General features: G+C 44.1%; 1 protein-coding gene across 1 annotated transcript in view; it reads left to right on the forward strand.

The window, feature by feature from the left end:
• Positions 1 to 22,638, forward strand: part of PREX2 (phosphatidylinositol-3,4,5-trisphosphate dependent Rac exchange factor 2) — a 1,458,907-nt gene that overhangs the window by 810,545 nt on the left and 625,724 nt on the right. The window contains exon 25 of the mRNA XM_069621155.1: positions 11,632 to 11,854. Within this exon, the coding sequence (XP_069477256.1) occupies positions 11,632 to 11,854 (223 nt within the window). The remainder of the gene's footprint in view (positions 1 to 11,631; positions 11,855 to 22,638) is intronic.

Consider the following 22,638-nt stretch of genomic DNA (forward strand, 5'->3'; position numbering starts at 1 on the left):
AAAGTATAGGTTGCCTAAAAGTACTTACAGTGTCTGTGTTGCTTACTTTAAATGTTGGTTATGAGAAATTATTTTCTGAACTTCAATACTGTCACCTGTATATCATCTGAGAGTTTACTGTTGAACTGAATAATGTTTTTCAAAAGTCTAATACTGTTGGCTGCCTTAGTGTTTGTAATAAATAACAATATTTTCATAAAACTACTGCGTATAAGTTTATTCTTGACTATAGGTGTGCCCTGAAGTCTTTGTATTTACCTACAGCCCTTCTTTCTCCTAGACTAAGCCTTGATGCTTGACCATAGCTACCAAACCTTTTTGGTAGTTCAGGCCAAACCTAACAGTTGGATCCCTGTGCTCCTAAGAGTGAGTCTTCCACAGTCCTACTGCAGGTGGACTTTAGTAAAACTCCCTAACACATACTATGACAGAGGTTTCAGCAAGACCCTGACTGACAGAGAGCCTGGTGAGACTGTGGCCAGATTCTGAGGAGCCCAACACAATGTAATTTAAGACCTGCTTCTATGTTATGTTCGGTACAGGACAGTTTGCCCAGTTAAATGTGGTGCATGGAAGATAATAAGCAAAGGTGAAAAATGGACATGCACAAAACCAGATTTCTTGGATCACTTTCAAGTATGGAGGATTGATCAAATCCACCAATTAGCACATTCAAGTCAAAGAAGTAGGCTGCAAGTGTGTCCTATGGCAGCAGCCTTCAAGGTAAAGATACAGGGCGAAGTGAGAGGAAGCTAACGATACCTGAGTAACGCTACGTTTAAAGTATGCGTTTAATAGTTACACATTGTTGCCCCAAAAATAGTTTCATAACTGTTTTGAGCTTTAAAGTATACCTTTTGACTCTTTAAATCTAATCACTTCTCTTGGGCCCTTGCTGAGCTGGGAGACGGCAAAAGGATATGGGCCTGTTTGGGGAGTTTTCACCCTGTTAAAGAGACAACGACCTAGTCACTGCGATGTTCTTGGTTTGAATGGCAGCCCTATTTCACCCCACCCTTTCCAAAAATATGTGGAGGAGAAATAGCAGTTAAATTGCAAGCTACTTCCGTGAAAGGGAAAAAGATAAAAACCGATGTAGCAGGACCCCATGCATGTTCCACCCAATTTCATGGCATGTTGTTCCTCCGCTCAGTATCCTCCTTCCGCGTGTATTCTCTGACTCCCTGACATCCCCGGCTCCCAGTGTCAGGCTCACAGTTGGATTCATTCTTTGACTACAATTCATGTTGTCTACAGAGGCAATGTGAGTTAATGTAGTGATGGAGAGGTTTGGGGACTGGTTCAGCTACACTCTGAAGCGTGTGAGGGTGTGTGTGTGTGACATCAACTTGTAGTCAGTGGTCCAAGTGGGCGGGAGCGGTTGGGAGCGTTGCTCCTTTACTTTTAATTATTTATTTTTTTACTGTTCCTTTACTTTTCTTTTAAAAAGAGCCCGGTCCGGAAATGGTTTAGTTTTTAAAATAAGTGTAGGAAGAAGTTGAAGCTTGCACTTCAGTGCACTGAACATTCCCTTAAACAACAGGTGTGTTTGTTTGAGGGTTTGGATTGCACGTGGGAGTGGGCGTGGCGATGGAGTTCATGGATTCCGAGGGCTGGCCAGTAGGGAACATAGTTCCACCACTTCTTTTCGTACACTTCGACCTCTGCTTGTAGTGAGATTTCATGATGAATAATGTTTCGCAACTTTCGCCTCCATAACATTCCTTCTCCCCATTTCCAGCGTTCATGATTTCCACACTCTCAGCATTACCGACATTTAAAAAAAAAACACAGCTGTAAGTAATAGCATCATTCCTGATGGAGGGTGATTACTTCACAATAATTTGTGCATGCCACGCAGTTTACTCTGCACCTCTGCTCTGGGCACCAGAAGAGCACTTGCAAAACACCTGAGCTGTACTCTGTTAAAGGTATGCCACATCCTCCATCTTCTGCTGTCCCTCTGCTACAATGAGCAGCCGCTGCCATTAACAACACATTTCCGGCTGCAGGAACAGTGCTTCGCCACAGCAACATTTTCCTTCCACAAGGCAAGACCGCCTTGGCTGCATTGATCGCAGTAAGGTTGAAGGTTGTGATTATAATGTGTAGTGTGTTAACATCTCAAAGCTCACCAAAATACACACCTGGTTTTCCAGGTAACGAGAGCTGGTCCCCTACTGCAAGGCAGCAAAGTGGATATTGGAGACAGTAAGACACATTTAGTGGAGTAAGATAGCAATTTTGTGTGCATCGCCGGTTATTTCTAGGCTTACTTTGTTAGCAGAATTTATAGTGAATAGTGACAGGGATTCTCGGGAGGATAGCTCAGGGGCAACGTGCTCACCTTGGAAGCAAGACGACGTGGAGCGACACATGTTCGATCCCCGGGTCTGCGCTTAGAAACCTTGGGGCATTAAGCGTGTTATAAATAACCAATTCCAATTCTAAACTGAAAAGTACCAAAATTGAACAGCTGCATTCAGGATGATCAGTTTGAAGGTCATCACATTTTGTAGCAACTGTAACTTTGAAATGGTCACCAAATAAGACGTGACTTTGGCTGCCAAATAACTGTTGCTAAAATTCCATTCGGTCACCTGGGACTGAAAACCAAGCCAACAATCCTTCCGACACACACTCCCATGACATGTCCAGAGTCAGGGCAGCTCTGGCTCCTTTTATTGGACAAGCATCAACATTTTACAGCAATGTGCTTTTGCAATTCAATGAATATAGTTATGCAGCTCCACAGGCATCAAATGTCCAACACCACAGTAATATTATGGATCATGACCTTGGCACAGAGGACGTCTCTAATGTAATATACAGATTACATGAAGATGTTGTTAAATCGCAAATGTTCCAGTTCTGAAAACTTTTACTGCACTAACTCAAAATAGTATGCTGTGATTGAATAATGCATTAGCTTCCGAAGTCACAGAGACCTACACCATTAAATGGAATTTTGCTTGGCATAATCTGAATAAGAAGACCTTTCTGATTTAGAAAGCTAATGCATTATTCCGTCGCAACATCATTTTTTCAGTGTGTCCACTGAAGTTATCAAAACTCAAACCTTTGTAATTTTGTTTTAAAACTGGACTAACACTGTGACAAACGTCTTTTGCACATGTTACAACTGCAAAAGCAGAATTATTATTATTGTTGAGTGCACACTCAGCTTTCAGAAGCAACGGGGCATTTTATAGAGGTATACAACAGTACAGATGCATAACAGAGCGCTTTTCAGAGGTAACAGAACAGATGTACAGCAGGGGGTGGAATACAGAGGGGCACAGAGCAGGACTACAGTTGTACAGGTTTACGGGGGAGAAGGGCGCATGGAATTTATTTGGTCAGATAGCACAGCAAGTAGAGCGCTGGCTTTGACATCCTTGCAGAACCTACCACCGCAGGATTGAATCCCGGCAGGGCCATACTCAGCCTTTCATCCTTACGAGGTCGATAAATGAGCACCACACACTGTGGGTAATAATAGGCAGCGCTCAGATGCCTGAGGGTTCGTAGCACCATATAAATGCAAATTATTATTATTATATAGCAAGTCAAGTGGCACGGGGGGAGCTAGTTGTTGAGGAGGAAAGATTCCTTGAAGAGGTGGATCTTGAATTATTTTCTGAATTGTAGGAGCATGGGGCTGAGTCTGATGCTGACGGGTAGGAGGTTCCAAAGTCTTGGGCCATAGGCAGGGAAGGCTTGTATTATGGTGCTTTCCTTTTTGCAGTGGTGAATTTCAAGTTTGCACGTGTCCTGGCTTCTGGTGGTGTGCTTTTCGCCAGAGATGCTGGAGTTTCTCTGCAAGGTAGCTGGGATGTGTTCAGAACCTGAGAAGCAACACTTGGGGGAAAACATAAGATGTCACTAAGACACTGACCTGTAGTACATAAATTATGACTGATGTGGTGCAAATTTTCCCTGGTGTTTGTATGCGTCAGAAATCATTACAATGCATAAATGCATTAGTTAGTCAGTCAGAAATCAGGCTCATCTTTCCAGAGGTCAGCTGGGATTTTATCCAGGCCTGGTGCCTTGTGCCTTTTTGTACTCAATAATGCATTATTCACAGCCATCAAGGTAATATTAATATGTGGCCTACTATGGTTGGATGATGCCCAATCCCTTTCCACTGGGCTCTCTCTATGAAAACCTTCAGGGTCATCCTCATCACATAGGCCACGAAAGTGGAGGAACCACGTCTCTGCTGTGATCATACAATGGACAGTGTTGTCTTCTATATCCTTCGGATCCGCAACTGTGGACCAGAAAGTATTGCTGTCTTTATTTATGACTGCCTCTCTAAGTTTGTCTCACTTAGATTTGAGGAAATCCAACTTTATCCACTTCACTAAGTTCTTATAATTACTCCTCTTCAGTTGAAGTACTTCCTTATCCACCTTCCCTTATTTTCCAAGGTATAGCATAAGATCCTCCTTAGCCAACTTACACGCTGGATCAAACCTAGTTGGCCTTTCACATGTTTCTCTGCTTTTGCAAAGCCGCTGCGCTAGTAAACCAGGGACGAAGCTCAGAAGTCAGGTAGTCATACTCAACCATTATTTCACCATCCCCAAGATTGTCTTCACAGAAATGTTCAATTAAGGGAGGATTGAGAGATATATTGAATGTTTGAGACCGCTGTCATAATATTATCCCATTTGGCAGCACGTCTCCCATTCTCGCCTATTCCCATCGGTACAGTGGGCATAAAAATTCCTTGCTTCTTATCTGTTCTCTTACTTTTAACTGGAGAGACTTGTGGTCACTATCCATCTGATTTACAATGGAATATTCTTCCACTTCCTCCCAATTACCCATCTTCACCAGTATATAATCTGTCCTGGGGGACCATTCAGGTCCAAAGAACCTACCTTTTCCCAGCCTGTCCTCTACACGCCTACCGTTACATGGCCTCAAATTTAGCCCGTCCAAAATACGGCTGTTTCCAGAGCATGTTTATGTGTCCGCACAGGAAAACTGGCTTCCAATGACAGTATCTCCCAGGCCACATCCACATCTTCCCATATTCCCTTCATTTTTTTTTATTGGTTCATATTGGATGTGGAGGTGGCCAGGCACCCGGAACTCCCAATGACTCACTAGAACATACAAAAGAGTCAAAGTTGCCAGTGGGTTGGTTCCATAAGTCTATTATAGACATGAAAGAGGAGTAAAGTAAGCCCCTTTACATTAGTACCAATTATCAGCTGTAAATCCACGGTACTTTGACTGCTCATCTTGGTTTCCCAACTAGACTGTACCGCCACAAGGGTCAGCAACCCCTCCTTCCTCCAACGGTCTACCTCTTGCCCCTTTTTTCGCTGGGGTATTAAAGGTCTTGAACCCCTGCATCTCAATAGGTTCCAAAGCACAGGTTTCCTGAATACAAATAATCTCTTTCATGGATACAAAGGCAACCCATTCAGGGTCCATCAAATGTTTGGCGATTCCATCAATATTCCAAAAGAGCATCTTAGTGCTTACGGGCTTGGTAGGGTTTAACGGGGGTCGTCTTCTTGATGACAAGTCCCGGGATCCAATAACCATCCGGTCTCCATAAGAAGATTGTTTTTACTGACTCAGATAACGCTAGTCTGAGGGAGATTGATGAATCCCGCAGGGGATAAGTTCTCGCTTCTATTGACAAAAAACCCCTCCACCAATTTTGGGTCCTTAAAAACCAGCTCAATATAGTCCTTCTGGTCAGAGGCCATATTTCCACTATGGGCCCTAACAATTTCCTCCCTGATGATAGAGACACAGCCCTTCACATGGCGTATCCAGTGAGTACTCTTATTAATTATGGAGGCCTCATTTTTAAAGGCACCGGGACTTCATTTAGGGACATTACACATATAGATCGAGTTACAATACTGAGTATCTGGAGGTTTGTGAGCTGTGGGAGCACCACCCCTTTCACATAATGTCAGATAGGTAACAGGTCTACCTTTACTTAAGGTTCAGAGGGATGAGTAGCTATGTGGTTGTTAATAATGTCGGTTATTTGCTTAAACTTCTACGCATCCTTAACCGCTCCCACGTTTGGAGTTAAAAGCAGGGCCCCCTAAGCTTACATTTGCCAGACTTATTCTGGGACCCTGGTGCAATTCACCCTCACCCCTTATCCGCCTCTAGGTTTATACACTGACTAGATTGAAATTTGAGCATAATAGAGGGAGATTCTTTCTGAACTTCTATGAGCTGTTTACTTTGCTCCACTACAAGTGTAGATAACCCCGCAATCATTTCTTTTAGTTTACCTACTTCCATCCTTAGCTCATTAAAATGACCACGGCAATCACATTCACAATGTGGACAAAACTTACAGGCTGTAAAATTGGAATCTCTGCCCCCTCTGATATTTTTTTAACTTTTTGGGTTTCCATTCGATTGCAATTCCTCAAAACTTAAAGTTCTTTCCATCTCCATCACTACTGACCTTATACTCAGGTTCCTGCTCTCAGGCAATGGGCTAGTAGCTAAGGGGGTGACTCTATTATGTAATATAACTTCAGGTGCAATCGTAATGCTTCCATAGTTGTCAATGTTTATACAGTCGTTGATTGATCCCACATTGGAAGCCTTTGCTCTTTCTACCGTAGGAGTTGGAGCAATAGGCATAGTTGTAATCCTATTAGAGTTAGATTCAAAATTAGACACAGGATCCACACAATTAACTAAATCAACACGCTGGGCAGCATGAGGGTAAACATCATTTACAGTACCCTCCCCCAAACCCACAGGCCCCTATAGTTAAGGGCAGTGGACTGGAAGAAAGTAATTTGTCTCTCCTACAGGGTCCATTGCACTTTCCACAATAAACCTAGCTAGTGGATCCACTTCAATTTTCCTCTGAACGACGGAGACATATTGGGGCCTGTCCTTGCCCTTAGTATGTGCAACTTCCTTTTCATCCCATTCCCCAACTGCACTCGTGACCTTGCATCGATCATCGATAATAACACAGTTGGCAGTAATTATAGTTTGGACAGGCATGTCCCATTTCCCTCCATCTAGGTCATGTAATAGCCCTTCGATTTCAGTAATTAAAACATTTGGTCCCCAAACAGTAAAAACCCCTGGCGTCTACCTAGACTCCAACCTTTGAATGTCCAGGCAAGTCAACGCCATTGCATCTGCCGCGGCATACCAAGCCAAACTGCAAAATTCAGCCAGACCCTTTCTGTCTAAGGATAACTGACTCACCATAGCCATAGCTATAACCGGGTCCTGACTCAACTACTGCAATGCCCTCTTTGCAGGCACGTCAGTAAAAAATATGGAGAAGCTCCAAACGATCCAAAACAGCAATTGGCATCTATATCTGCTGCCAGGAAACAGGCCCATCAAAGAGCGTGTCCTCTTTAAACCCTGGCTCTAACCCACAAATGCGTCAATCATACAGCTCCTCTATACCTTACTCAAAGAATTCACTGATCAGCATCCTCCAAACCTTCCAGAACACCCTATGCCAACATGGTCACAGTACCCAAAATTAAATGAGCCAGAGCAGGTGACGCTAACTTCCCATTCATAGCAGCCCTGCAATGAAATGCCCTTCCACCGCCCCTAAGAGCAGAAACCTCCCACTTAGTCATCCGCAAAGCCATCAAGACACTTCTATTTGTCTGATCCTATTGTGCTGGACCTTTATGTACGCAATGTTATTACAATGTCTGCCACTTGTCCTTTATTTTGATGTATGCTTCATGTAACCAAGTCATTTCCTTGTAACAGTGCATCTATGCTCCTAGGCTGTTTGCACTCTTTATACATTAAAAAAAAAAAAAAAAAAACTTCTTTGATCGGCTCAAACAATTTATAAATCTTCTTTATGCCCATTCCAGGTCATATAGTAAAATTTCCCTTGCGTTTGACCATCCCACACCTTTGAAAATCCCTTTAAAATCCCACTAGAATCTAAAATCGAAAGGACACCACAAAAATGACCCAAGGGGCAATACAAAAATCACTATAGTTGTGTGCACCTAAAAAGGGAATTTCTCACAATATCCAGTATTAATATTCTCACACAATCCAGTATTACATAAAAATGGGCAAAGATACCTGTGCACTTATACAAGTGTGTAAATACACAGCTCTATAAAGAACACTATGCATAGAAATGTATCAAATAATAAAATAAATAACTATGCAAATCATGTAGGCTAAACTGTGCAATTAATACAAATAAATGCAACTAGATTCAGCTATGCGCAGATGTAACAATAGTTAAGAATACTAGAATCACACGCACTCAAGTCATAAAAATAAACAATTAAGCTAATTTAAAACCATTCAATAAAATGATGAAACATTAAAACCAGGACAAGAAATCCAGCAGTACAAATTGCCAATAAAGCAATTGCAGGCAGGGCGGGGAACGCCCGACGGCTCGAGGATTCTGCCTTAGTCCGTCTTTCCCCCCTGCCCCACCCAATGACCAAAGAGCAAATGGCTTAACTTGATGCCAAGCTTTGTTGTTTCCTCGCCACTGGTAGTCCTGGATGCGTAAAGACTGATAGGCTCTTAAGGCTCGTAGGCAGCTTTGAGTGAAATGTGCAGTTAGAACTGCAACCTTCTGGGGTCTGGGGCCTCAATACCTTCAAAAAAAGGAAGTCTGGCCTTAAAGAAAGCTGCTCTGTGGGGCGACACCTTACAATCCCAATTTTAGACAATAGAGAAACTGGTGTTGATACAATTGCATCTGTGAGTAAATGGGTGTCGCAGGTCTCTGGACTCAGACGGTAGTAAAGCCTAACCGTCACCACATGTAGTGTAGAAAAAGAAAAAATCCGGGACTCAGCGCCACCAGTTTAACTGGTGGCGCTGATTCCCGGATTTTTTCTTTTTCTACACCTCAATACCTTCAACTCTCTCTTCCTAAATATCTTCCTTCTCGAGCTCTTCGCACATCTGCCTCCAGCACCCGCAGGGTCAGTCGCTTCTCCATGCAACGAGTTGGTGGTGGATCTCTTTCTTCGGCTGGGGCCTCCCTCTGGAACAGCCTCCCTGCCTCCCCGAAACTTGAGGAGATCCATCTAAGGTTCCGGAAGCACCTCAAGACCTTCCTCTTTGCTTCTGCTTTCTCTCCTCCTCTCCCTTGCTGAACTCCTGACTGAAACGGCACTGGTTACCTGGCTACCCTCTGATCTCGGGCCCAGGTCACCTCCCCCCCCAGCAGAACACGTGCACTGCCTCACAGGCTACCCCATACTCCCCACCAGCTCTTGACTCTTGATGTCTGCACTTACCCCTGCACTTGCCACAAGCTGGCCGCACTTTTCACCTATTGTTTTTACTGATTTATTACTGTTGATCCTATGTACTGCACTGCCACCTCCTCCTTCCCCCCAGCACTTTCCCTTACCCTCTCCCCTGAACTTGCGCAATCTCAATGTCACCTGGCCTAGTAAGATCGTTGTGTCTGTCTTCCCTCTGTTCCCCCTCCCTTGCCTCGTCGCGCCTTGAAACACTTGTGTATTGGCACGTTACAAATGCCATATCATATCATAACCTAACAGCGTGATACCTGTGATAAAGCTATTCTACATGGGCACTAGTATAGGCTAACAGTTCAAGTAACTCAAGTAGTTACTCACCACAAACCACCATTAACCACTTATCTACCCTATCTCCCCACTTCTCTGCGCCGCGCTCTGAGCTGGACTGGGAATTTTATGGAGATGGAATGCAGTGCCGGCTCAAAGATCCTCCTCTTCAATGGAAACAACTAACAGACTGGGGACAATGCACCACCAGTAACCACTTTTCTAGGTCAAAACACTCACAGGTGAAGAAAGGATAGGATCATAAGGTATCTGAACCGTGTCCCTGCTGGGTCTGAGTAGCAAATGTATACAGAAGGACCTGACAGTGATTCAATACATAGGCCCCGATTAACAAAGTAAATGGCCAAATGGCATGTGCCAATTGTGTTCCCAAGTAGAAAAAACAAACATGCATCTGGGAGAATTTATAAAAATGAAACAGCCTGCACACACAAATACACATCAAGCAGTTGCAGTCCAAACACAAACTGTGTGCGTCGGGGGATGCTGGGACAGTGGTAGTCGCAGCTTGAAGAACGCCGATTAATGTCAATGAAATGCAATTGCTTTGTGGCCCCCCTGTCCTGATGCAGGTCGGGCGTTGAGAAGTAGAGCTCAGGGTCAACATGCTTGCCTTGGGCACACACAGGATACCGCTGCGCCACATGGGGTTGATTCCCGGTCAAGCACTTTGAAGCCGGAGGAGTCTGGCATAAGGCACTTTGGAGAATGAACAGAAAGGATAGTAGGGGAAGTTCTGTGCAAGCAGCGATCATTTTAGGCCGTTGTCTGCAATGCCATGCAAGTTCTATTTCTCTTTGTATGCGATTACTATTTTCTTTTTTTAACATTTCCAGCCATGTAATAGGTATTCATTCATTCATTGATTCATTCATTGATTCATTCATTCATTCGTTCATTCATTCTGTCATTTGTATGTACCTTTCACCATAATTGAGCGCTAGACGAACTTGTATTGGCAGTAATAGACCCACTAGCTGAATTCGCTGCCAATCCACTTCCAGCACATATATGCGTGGAGCGCTGACCCCAGCGTTCTGCCAACGTGGGTACTAAGTTCCAATGCTCGTCTAGGTTTCAGCCACAAGAGGGCGAGTAGCAAGACACCTACCTTTAAGACGCAGCCCTCCACCTTCACGCAGAATCCTTTACGCATAAGATAAGAGGACCCGTGGCAGGGGTCTGTGGCATAAGGGTCTGAGGGGCGCTTACCCCTTACCTCCCCTCGCCACAGGCCTTTGTGTATCCAGCCCGTTGTTAGTGTAAAACAAGTTCACACAGTGGCATCACGTGGGTCTATGGGCTTAGGGATATATGCGCTCATCCTCTGTAGATATCCTTGAGTGAGGGCAGGAGGGTCATGCATAGTTGGGGACGGCTGGTGCCCCCATTTCTCAGTGCGTGCATTGGTGCAGTGTCTATGGATCTCACGCCACTTATTTAAACATTTTTTCAATAACTTAGAATCCCAGGATGGAGATCCTTATGTTCTTGTCGTTTGCACTGCACTGGGCCGCCTTTGATCTTTTGCTCTTTCTGCCTGGAGCAGTACTGTAGAAATACTGAGAATAAAAAGTTGCACATTGCACTTGACCATATATGGCAGCAGGTTAAAGATGAGATGGCATAGTCGATGAATGAACTATCTATCATGCCTGCTACCAATGAAACCCAAATTAATATCACTGATGTAGATGAAAATGTATGAGTTTTTAAGACAAAACTGAAATGTACTTTAACATGTTTTTAGAACTTAACGTAGACAATTGTCATCTTGTTTATGGATGTGTGTGTTTTATGATAAATTGTTTTTGGTACAGCTGTATTTTATATGTTTTATATGTATAAAGTTTGAAATGAAATAACCATATTAATAATAAATACATACATTAAGTGCTTTTTGCTGGGGAAGATTAGGCGTTACCGTTGATCTTGGCTATGCAGTGGGAAATGGTGTAGTTCCTGTGGCTTAGTACAAGGATTCATTTATTTTCCAAAAATATCAATGTCAAAATGTTGCACTCTTTTGCCTTTTTAGTTTTCCAGAGTGTTAAAAAACCGAGCGTGGCCGACGTTTAAACAAGCAAAATCGAAGATCTCCCCACTGCACAGCAGCGACTTCTGTCCGACCAACTGCCACATCAATGTAATGGAAGTCTCCTATCCGAAGACCTCCACCTCGCTGGGAAGTGCCTTCGGAGTGCAGCTGGACAGCCGGAAGCATGCTGCACAGGACAAGGAACACAAGGCTGCTGAGCAAGGTAGGACAGCGACACCCGCTATTCACAATACTTTTGTCGCATTCAGCATGCTCCACATGTGAAAGAGCGCAAGGCTGCTGGGCAAGTATGACAGTGACACCTTCTACATAAAATACTCCTGTCCTATTCGGCATGCAGCACATCATTGTTAAGGCGGCCTGTGAACTGTGGCGTATTTAAGCTTCCTGCTGCCCCAGGCACAAATAAGTGCATGCACCCCTCAACTTTACTCCACCTCTGCCAGACTCGGCACCTTCACCAGATTCCGCCCCTTCAACAAACTAAGTATGCGTTTTCCAAACAGCTCAAAATTACTTGCAGTGTTGTAGATCAGCCAGATTTGGAGAAACAAAATTGGCTTTTTATTTGAAAAATGACAATCATTAAATTGAAAATAAACTGAAATAAAATGCTGCTCCTCTGCCAATCTGCCGACCCTAGGTCTGGGCTTAATCAGTCTTGTTGTAAATACATCTATGCCTGGGAAGTCCCCAAATTTACACAGATGCTCTGGAGCCAGATCAAACAAGACTCAATAAAGGAAATAGACAAAGTGAAAGGCAAACCCTATCTTTAGCAGGGACAGCATACAAGCACACAAATCATTGACACTCCCAACATGCTTATCAGAAACAACAAGATATATACTCAATATTCGTCCTAACTGACATCATACTGTAATCTCTCAATAGAAAAGCTATCTGGACTAGGGATTGGTTAAGGGGATTGGCTAAATATAGACTCTTCAATTCATCAAAGGCATCTAACATCTCGCATGTCCAGGCTACATCGCTGTTGTCTTTCTGGGCCTCTTTCAGTCCTTTTAAAAGTGGACTCACATATGTGCTGTGGTCAAAATCCCATATCCTGCAATAGTTGCAAAGGCTTAGAAATTGCTGTAACCCTTTCACTGTCTCTGGCTTGGGTGCCTTCATGATTGCTTCTGCTCTTTCAAGTGTCACCTTCCTTTCTTCTTTTGATATTAGATGACCTATATATAAAATATCTTCCTGGCAATATTGTATCTTCTCTTTGTCAACTCACCTTTACTGAGTCTCTCCTGCACTCTTCCTCCATATTCCTGCACAATAAAATGCAATTTACATATTGTTTTACTGTGCCGTCAAGTTGTATATTTCCCAAGTCCATCTTCAGCACTCGGTTAAAGACGGAAGGTAATTCACAGTACCCTTGGGGTTACTGAGTATGTTTTATTTTAACCCTATGGTAAGTGAAAAAGGACAAATACTGGGATTCTTCATGCAAGGGGATGGAAAAGAAAGCATTCTTTAAATGAATCACTGTAAAATATTTAGCTTTGGATGGAATGTTACAGAATATGGTGGCTCGGTTTGGGACCAATGGAAAATCTGCCTCAACAATATTGTTGAAGGGGCGTAAGTCCTGAATAAATCTTCACTACCCCCATTTCGTTTCCTTATTAGGGACATTCTCTGAGGTATCTCATTTTTAATTGACATGTGAGACTTATATTAAACATCACTTCATCATCTGTGTTATCATATGTAAACAAGCTTTCATTTGTTAAATCAATCAATCTATGTTCATCATCAAGCGCTATCACTATTCTACAGTTTACCCCTTCCTCATCAACTCCATGTCAAATTACTCTGTCTTGTCTCATTATTCCTTTTCTAATTTTCTAATTTTCTAATTCAATTGTAATTATCTGCCCTCCATATCTGTGGGTATTTCTTATCGAAACAGAAATTCGGTATGTAACCGCAATAGCCTGTCCTGTATTCTTGGAAGGCATGCAAACAATATGTGTACCCCGTAAAGGAATACAGCCGGGTTTAGTGGCATTCTTCTTTGCTCTTCCTGACCATAAAATGCTGTTATGAATTCCTCTGCATTCACATAATGAATCTGTGGTGTAGAACATATTATCCCCTGATCAGTAAATGATATTGTCATGCTTAATCTGCTCATCAAATCTCTCCTCAATATGTTAACTGGTGTAGTATAATAATGGCATAGACATGTCATGTTCTCCTATGGTGAAGGGTAAAGCATCTTTAAAAGTAACTGTAGTTGTCACCCCAAATCTGTGTGCATTCATGGCAATGCCTGACATTGAGAACCTTCCTTCTTTAACACATGATCGAGTCGCCCCCACCCCCCCATATCTCCTAGGAAGGAAAATGGAACAGCTTCCCTGCCTCTCTGAAACTTGAGCATAACCATCTCCAGTTCCGGAAGTACCTCAAGACCATGCTCTTTGCTTCTGCCTTCTCTCTTCATCTCCCCTATTGATCTCCTGTCTGATCCACACACTGGTCACCTGGCCACCCTCTGAATTTGGGCCCAGGCCCCTACCTGCCCAGTTGCATACCTGCGCTGCCTCTTGGCACCTCTTGGCACCCCCTGCACTTGTGGCCTCTATCTGTAACCCTACAGTCCCCTCTCCTGCACTTATTAGACACTCATTGTCTGCAATTATGTGCACCCACACTTGCCGCCCACTGGCTGCACTACTTCCACCGCATCTGGCATTTCTCCCCTCCCCCTTCCCTTGCACTTGTGTGATCTGAATGTCACTAAGCCTAGCAAGATCATTGTTTTTTGACCTCCCTCTGTTCCCCTCCCTTGCCTTGTTGCGCCTTGAAACATTTGTGTATAGGCGCATTATAAATGCCATATCATATCACATCAGACCTATGTTTCTCAGTTCCTCTTGTGGGTCTGGTGTAATTGATAGCAATGGAACACATCAAGTCTTTCTGTGGGCCATCCTATTGTGGATACATGTCCAGTCCTGTGCTACTGAAAGGGTTACCTCCCACTACTGTCACACCCCCTATTCCAGGTGTATGTGCCTGTGGCAATATGTTTGTGTTCATGGTGTAATTACATTCTGTTGTTCTTGTGCCTGTTTCTACATTGGTGCTTGTTGTATCTGTATTGGAGTTTACTGTGTTTGCATCAGTACTTGTGGTGTTTGGGGTGACATCCCTTGTTGCATCTGTTGTAGTTGTTGCACTTATGCCTTATACTGTGCGTGATCTTGGCCATAACATTAAGGTTGTTCTGTGCTATATTGTGGGGTGTATGCTATACCCCTTCTTTGATCTGCTGCTTGCCTGTTTTGCTGCATCCCTCCCCTGTTTCTGCATACTCATGAAGTGTTTCCCATTCTCCCACATATCAAAAATTGCTGTGTTTGTCTGCCAAATCTAGGTTGCCCCATTAAACCCTCTGCTTGTGGTTCCTGAAATCTGAACCCTCTGCCGCTGGGTGCAAATCCTCACTGGAACTAATTATACTTTCCCCCCTGCAAAGTTTCTGTTGGCTGTCGGGTGTACCTGTGTGTTCCATGCACATTAAAACCTTCCCTTCCACTTGTCAATACTGCTCCTTCCACTGACAATTTTGACATTTTCTTCTGAACTAACCTTGCTTCATCAATATTTCTGTCCTCAACTTTCTTTCTGACTTTCTCTTCTTTTAACTGACAATGGTGAACAATCGTCAATTGTATCTCTGCCCATGGTTTCGCTTCCATTCCCAGAAACTTTCTCAATTGTATTTGCACTTCCTCGGGATGTCCCTGGTATAAAATGTGATAAAAAATAGTTATGTTTTTGTCCTACGGTTCTCTCGTTTCTACAGCCATTTTTCCTGGATATCCTGAATATAAGCCATCAGACCTTCGTACTCTCTCATTTTACGAGTCATAATTGCGCTAATGTGTGAAGAATCTGGATACTGAACCCTAAGTGCTCTCCATATGTCAGCTCCACAGTTATTAAAAGGTGCCCTGTCATACATAGTATTCTGTTCTGTCACTTCAGGATATCCCGCCCGTTTCCAAATGTCATCTGATTGCTTCACTAATATGGCAGCAAGCAGGCTTTTGAGATCACCTACCTCTAAGGTCATGCCAACTGTCGTCCTTTCTAGTTCATAAATACATTTACCCACCTCTGATGTAAGTGATGGCAATTTACATTCAAATTAAATTATTTGTGTATCCTTTTGTGGCCACGGGATGTATTGCAGTAGTCCTCCCATTTCTCTAATAAGTTGAACTGTGTAAACCCAGTGCTCTGTCCGAGTGCAGCTGCACCATTTGTCTTTGTCACTGCATCTGTCATACTAATTCTCTTTCGTCCTGGTAAATTCCTTAGTCTTTTCACATATTGTGTCCTCTCTTCTATACTGGTTGATCACATCTTCGGGCATCTGGGATATTCAACGGGGTCTAGCCTGCTCATTGGTTCTTCCAAATCTAACCACGCAATCTCTTTCCCTACCCCCATGTTTATAGAAGGGGCTTGTGCTGCCTCCTCCTCTCTGTTTTCTTCTCCCTCTACATCTTTTAACATAGTGTTGTCCCTGTCATCACCTTCATTATCTTCTCTGTCTTCAAAATCCAGTCTCCTAAAGGGACTCGTTCTATACCTTCCACTCATCACTTCCGCCAATACATTCCTTCCTCCATCCTGCAGAGACCCTCCTCTGCTCCCCTTAATGCTACTGGAGCCATACCCTCCTGCACCTGTACAAATGACCAATACTACTTTGTATAGCCCCTTCTTCTCCTACCTCTGGAAGAGTATGCTTTTTGATCCACTTCCTTGCAACATCTTTCTAAGCTCCTCTCTCTTTCTCTCTGTTCCTGTTTTCTGTCTCTCTCTGTCTGGCATCGTATGTCCCCATATAATATCATCAACTGCTTTTCATGACCTTCCTTAGTTCTAGCCATCTCTTGCCTCTCTCTGCCCCTCTCTTCCTCCTTTTTACTCTCTCTTTCTTTTTCTGCATCTCTGTGTCTCTCCTTTTCTCATTCTTCTTCTCGTCTATTTTCTCTTTCTCTGTCTGCCTCTTGCTTTTCTCTCCCTCGCTCTTTGTCATTCCTTCTTTCTTCCTCTCTCTCTCTTCTTTTCCATTCTCTTTCTCTCTCCTCCTGTTTTCTGTCATCTTCTTCTTTCTCCTGCCTTTCCCTAACTTCCCTTTCCATTTCTTTCAAATTATCCATGCCCTTTCCATCTAATTTGAGCATTATACCATCTCATCCTTATTGCCCTGCCTCTCTCTCTTTCTGGACTACCTTCTCGGCGTGTGTTAATTTTGCCTGTAGATCACAGCACTTGTCATATTCCACGTGTATGGACATTGGTCTTTGCTTACTTTTTTTTCTCCAAAAGAGAAGCCTTCACTACTGTACACGGGGTGCATATGTGGGATTAGTGTACCCCGCCACTGCTTTTAGTAATATCCTAATGAATATAATCCCTGTGTTTTCCAAAGATGGATCACTGGTCTGGGGAGGAGGAGGAGAAGGAGAAGCCATGGGCAGTATGCCCCCTCCGTCATGCTGATTAAACATACATTCTTTCGTAGGTGGCTCCTCTATCTCTTCCCCATACATTTTACACAGTTCCAGAATGGCGAGTCGATTCTGTAACTGTTTTCCTTTATTTGCGGCATGTAAATATGTACACATGTGTTGCAGCACTGACCATGAGTCCCACACCCACTTAGCGTAGTACTTAAGGAGTTTGTCCTCATAACAGGGTGATACTTTACACATGTGAATGATGGGATTGTCTCCCATGGTAATATGTCACAGTTTTAACTTACAAATACCAAAATGTATCTCAATTCTCACTCACCCTCTTTTACCTCCTTTCACAACTTCCCCCAGAATACTTTTCTTGCCCATAATGCTTCTGCGTCTCTCTGTGAGACCATGCATCCTACGTTACCTAATGCTTCAGAGCGGCACCACAAATGCCACTCACGCTCTGAGCAGCTCCCCCTTGCTGCGCACACAACGGACCCCCACTCTTCAGTCCACACAACAACTTCACATCCTCCACAATATATACCAATATACACAAAAGTCCACTTTTCACAAAGTCTAAGCTATCTTACAGCATTATGCTGCTGCCAGCAATTGCTACACAAGTAAATACACTACGCCATCTCCCCAACTCCTGGTGAGGTATCCATCTCTTATTATTACACCATAACGAGGATGCACCACATGATCTCCCTGACCCTTGTCCGAATTTATTTCTTATCTCTTTATTTCATCACAATACCCCAATATACAAACAATCCCCTGCCACCATTTTGCCACGCCAACGTCATGCTTCTATCCGTTTATCCATCGGGTCTCCCCTATCAGTCTCGTGACCTTTCATACCCTACAGGGCAGCCTGCGGTGACCGGACAAGACTCTCTCTAAAAGGTGCTCGCATTGACCTTTCTCTGTTTTGCACAATCCTGTTCTCTACTGGTCACCTCCTTAGCCTTCTGGGCTGTGGCAGGGATCCCCCAACAGTCTGACAACACCTAACAAAGCACCCTATGTTAAGACGTCCTTGGAAGTCTCAGAATTTACACAGAGTTTCTGGAGTCAGATCCAACTGAACTCAATAACGGAAATACACAAAGTAAAAGGCAAAACCCAGCTTTATTAACATCTGAATAAAGCAGGGACAGCATATAAGCATACAAATCCTTGACACCCTCAACATGATTATCGAAAACAACAGGTTATAGACTCAATATTCATCATAATTCACATCATACTGTAATCTCTCAACACAAAACCTACGGGGACTAGTGAGTGGTTAAGAGGATTGGCTATATATAACCTCTATAAGTGTAAAATATTTCATTGGGTTATGACAATTTGATGGCTCCTCCTGAAACCACCTCTAAATTGATAACAGTAAAAAGACAGCATTTCTACCATAAGCTATAATATGTAATAGGCAGCCTACCTTCAGGGGTTTTGATTGGTTGTCTCTCTACCAACCAACCTTGGACAACTGACAGGTCAAGACATGAGCCACACAAGAGTAGGGCGAGATAGCTCCATGGAATTCTTTGCTTTCAATTTAAGAAGATTCCATCCCTCATTTCTAGGCCATGAGCCAGGATGCTAATGAATAGAAAGTGTCCTTGAATTATGGGCCACGTGTGATGGGACCATGTTTTGAATTATTTCACCATGCATTTATTGAGGTTTTAGCTAATATTATTACGAATGGTATGGTTTCTTTTACCACTTGGGAAACTCTTGAGTTATTCTTCAAGGGGTCTTTTGGCTTCTGGTTGTCCTGCACCTGGCTCACAAAGGCTGCCTGTACTTTTAGAAAACATTAATTTATCAGGGAGTATCCTTGTGTCCTTCGGATTGCTATCTCATGCTTTCACTGCAATGTTCTGACCCTCCCTTAAATCGTGGAAACCTTGGCTTGGGCTGCTAGCTACTGTCTGAGCTCCCCCCGGATCTGTATTTTGTTATTTCAGCATTTTGAGTCCTTGTGAAGCCTTGAGGCTGCTGAGCAAGGTAGGAAATAGAAACCCTATTTACAGAATACTTGTGACCCATTCAGCATGCCGCACATGTCAAAGATGAGGGTGCTGTGCAAGGTAGAAGGACAGCAACACCTTTGACATAATACCTTCGACACATTGCTAATTTTATTGCATTTTCATTGAGGCGTCCTTGCTCTTGTTGAATGGAAAATGTACTTTTCCAATCCACAAATTGTGCCTGGATGAGTAAATACCTGCAAACAGAAAATAAAATTTGTGAAACCATTTACCATCTTTACAAAACACAAAGAAGGTGATGCCAGTTTTCATGAACGAAATGGGCATCCTTTCAAGATTTACATTTTGCAATGGTATTAGCATACGTTTTGACACAGACAAATTACGAGTACGTTGTGAAACGCATCATTTCTTTGCCTTATTTTATCATCCCTGGACATGGGGAGGAATTATTAAAGAACTGTGTTCCGGACTCTACATTGTGTTGATTTCTTTACTGCACCTTGGATTTGTGAGCCGACAATTGCATCAGCAGGGTACTTCTTGCACCAGTCCAGTTTTGTGCATATTCATATATATATATATACAAATAGGAATAATGTGCAATTGGAAAGTTCATTATGCCTGATAACATTGAATACATTGTTGTTGACACAGCCAACTGACGAATTGCAAGGCGCAAGATAATGTTGTGTTTTAAATGCACTAAGCACTTTAATATGCGATGCACTGAATCCAAAACACAGCGTATTTGCACATGGTACTAGAGATATCAAGCATCAAGTTATCCAATGGGTTAAGAGCAGGGCACAAGACAATGTTGTGTTCTAATGCACAAGGCACTTTATCTAGTGATGCACTGAATCTGATTCTCAGGTTAACATAGGGTATTTGCACATGGTAGTAGAAATATCAAGCATTGGGGTTATCTAATGATGAATTTCAATGCACTAAGCATTGATGAACCCCAATGGACCACGAGCTCAGGTGTCAAAAAAACTCAAAAAACCCCTCAAAAAAACACAATGTATTAATATATGGTATTAGAAATATCAATATCTGTTATTGAAAGTCAACATTGCATACTGTAAAAAAACAGGTGCTGACACCACTCTTAAGATACAGGATCATTTGATTGGTATTAGTGTATTAGGCTATCAATGTTGTATTTTTAAGTTTTAAGCACCAGGCACTTTATTATGCAAACGCACAAAATCCGAATTTCAGATAAATGCATTAAATCTGCACTGGATACTTTATCCAAGATGAAGTTTTGCCGACCCCCCCTCTAAAACCCTCCCTTCCCCCTTTCCCTTCAACACGCTTGCATGCTTAGGGCACTGTTTGCATCTCCATGCGGCCCGTGCCCCGTGCAGGACCGGCAACCTTCCACTTCCCTCTCCCTTCCTCCTCCCACCTCCCAGCCCACACCTGGAGCCTGATTGGACCAATGCTGTGGCTATAGCTGGTGTACTCACCAGCGTCTCCCTGCTCGTCCTTTCCCATCTGGGGCAAGTGCAGGTGAGCCAGCTAGTGCAGCGACCCTCCTGGGCCTGCTACTTCCATGCTTAGGGCACTGTTTGCATCTCCATGCGGCCCGTGCCCCATGCAGCCCCGGCACCCTTGCACTTCCCTCTCCCTCCCTCCTCTCACCTCCCAGCCCTCCCCTGGAGCCTGATTGGACCAATGCTGTGACCATGGCTGGTGTACTCACCAGCGTCTCCTTGCTCGTCCTGTCCCATCTGGAGCGAGTGCAGGTGAGCCAGCTAGTGCAGCGACCCTCGTGGAGGAGCTGCTACTTCCATGCCTAGGGCACTGTTTGCATCTCCATGCAGCCCGTGCCCCATACAGGTGGCAGCGGATGACGCGCGACAAGCACACTTGATTAAGCGGCCCAGCATATATGACCCTGGGGATAAGGGCGGGCTCATGCTCGCATGGCTAGAAAGAAGGGAGGAGGGGGCGTGATGGGTCAGATTCATAAAAGATCGGAATGGGGAAGAGCACACGGAGCGAGGGGCCATTGCCCAGGTCCTTGCAGATCACTAGCAGACCCTATACACGGAAGTCCCAGGTCCCCGACGCTGGAAATAAGTAAATACCTGGACAATATGGCCCTCCCAAGCCTGGGGGAACAAGAATGATTAGGGCTAGAAGCTGACATAACTGAGGCGGCGCTCCTGGAGGCAGTGCCGGGGCTGAAAGCAGGGAAAGCAGCATGTCACGATGGGTTCCCATCCGAGTTTTGGAGATGTGTATGGGACAAAGTTGGGGATCCCATGCTAGGAATGCTAGGGAAAGCCGGGGGAGGGGGTACCTACTGCAAGATCTCAGACTGGCCAATATATTAGTCATCCATAAGAAAGGGAAGCCCCTGAACGAATGTCCATCTTCTAGACTAATATTGCTTTTGAACGTGGGGCAAAATCCCTAGCCAAAGCCCTGGCCAATAGACTGCTCCCGCTGATTAGTAGATTGATACACCCGGACCAACGGAGGTTTGTGCCGGGGAGGGCCACACAAATTAATTTACGAAGACTCCACAATGCAGTGGCAATGTTGACCTATTAACTTGGCCCCATGTGGTAATGGCACTGGACTCAGAAAAAGCCTTTAACTCGGTTGGGCGGACCTTTCTCTGGGCTGTGATGTTTTGAATGAGAATAGGGCCCCAATTTATGAGCTGGGTAAAGCTTCTATGTGTGCAACCAATGCCCCAGGTTCGGGTTAATGGTCACAGGTCTCGCATGTTCCCCCTTCAGAGGGGTACCCGACAGGGTTGCCTGCTATCTCCCCTACTGTTCCTAATGGCTATAGAACCCCAGGTGATTAGGACAGACCAAATCATCCAGGGCTTTGTGTGGCCTGGTGGGTGGGAGGATAGAATCTCCCTGTATGCAGATGATATCTTAGTATACCTGGGAGACCCGGCTAAAACGTGCCTGAGGAGGATCGAGATACTAGCAGACTTTAGATGTGTCAGGGCTCCAGTCTTCAGGCTCAGGAGTGGCACAAACCAACCCTCCACTCTGCAGTCTGGGCACCTGCAAGTCCGACCTTATACAGGACACCGAGACTCCAGCGGGGAAAGAGGGTTAGGGACACATTGGTTGGGTGGGTTCAACAGTAGGGTAACCGGTGAGAAGGTTAGGAGAGGGGAGGTGGGCAGGGAAGGGAACAATGGGTAACACATTAAACATACATTCACATTATTAGACAGTGTGCATCAGAGAGTCTGAAAAGATGGAAATAGACTTAGCTCTGGGGTGAGTACTGGCCTCCTGCCTGCGTACTCTCAGGTCCGGTAACAAACTGGAGCGTATTACCGCTGCAAGAAAGTTACTATATTGTGTGTTACGTCACACACCCAAAACACTTGCCAGCATGCAATTGGTTAATCTGCACCCTGTTGCGTGTGCTAGCAGTGCGGAGCACTAAGAGTTAGTGTGCGGGTTAATGCTGTCAAC

Source organism: Ambystoma mexicanum, chromosome 5q (genome assembly GCF_040938575.1).
Source record: "Ambystoma mexicanum isolate Mex_15411 chromosome 5q, UKY_AmexF1_1, whole genome shotgun sequence".
Taxonomy (NCBI): Eukaryota; Metazoa; Chordata; class Amphibia; order Caudata; family Ambystomatidae; genus Ambystoma; species Ambystoma mexicanum.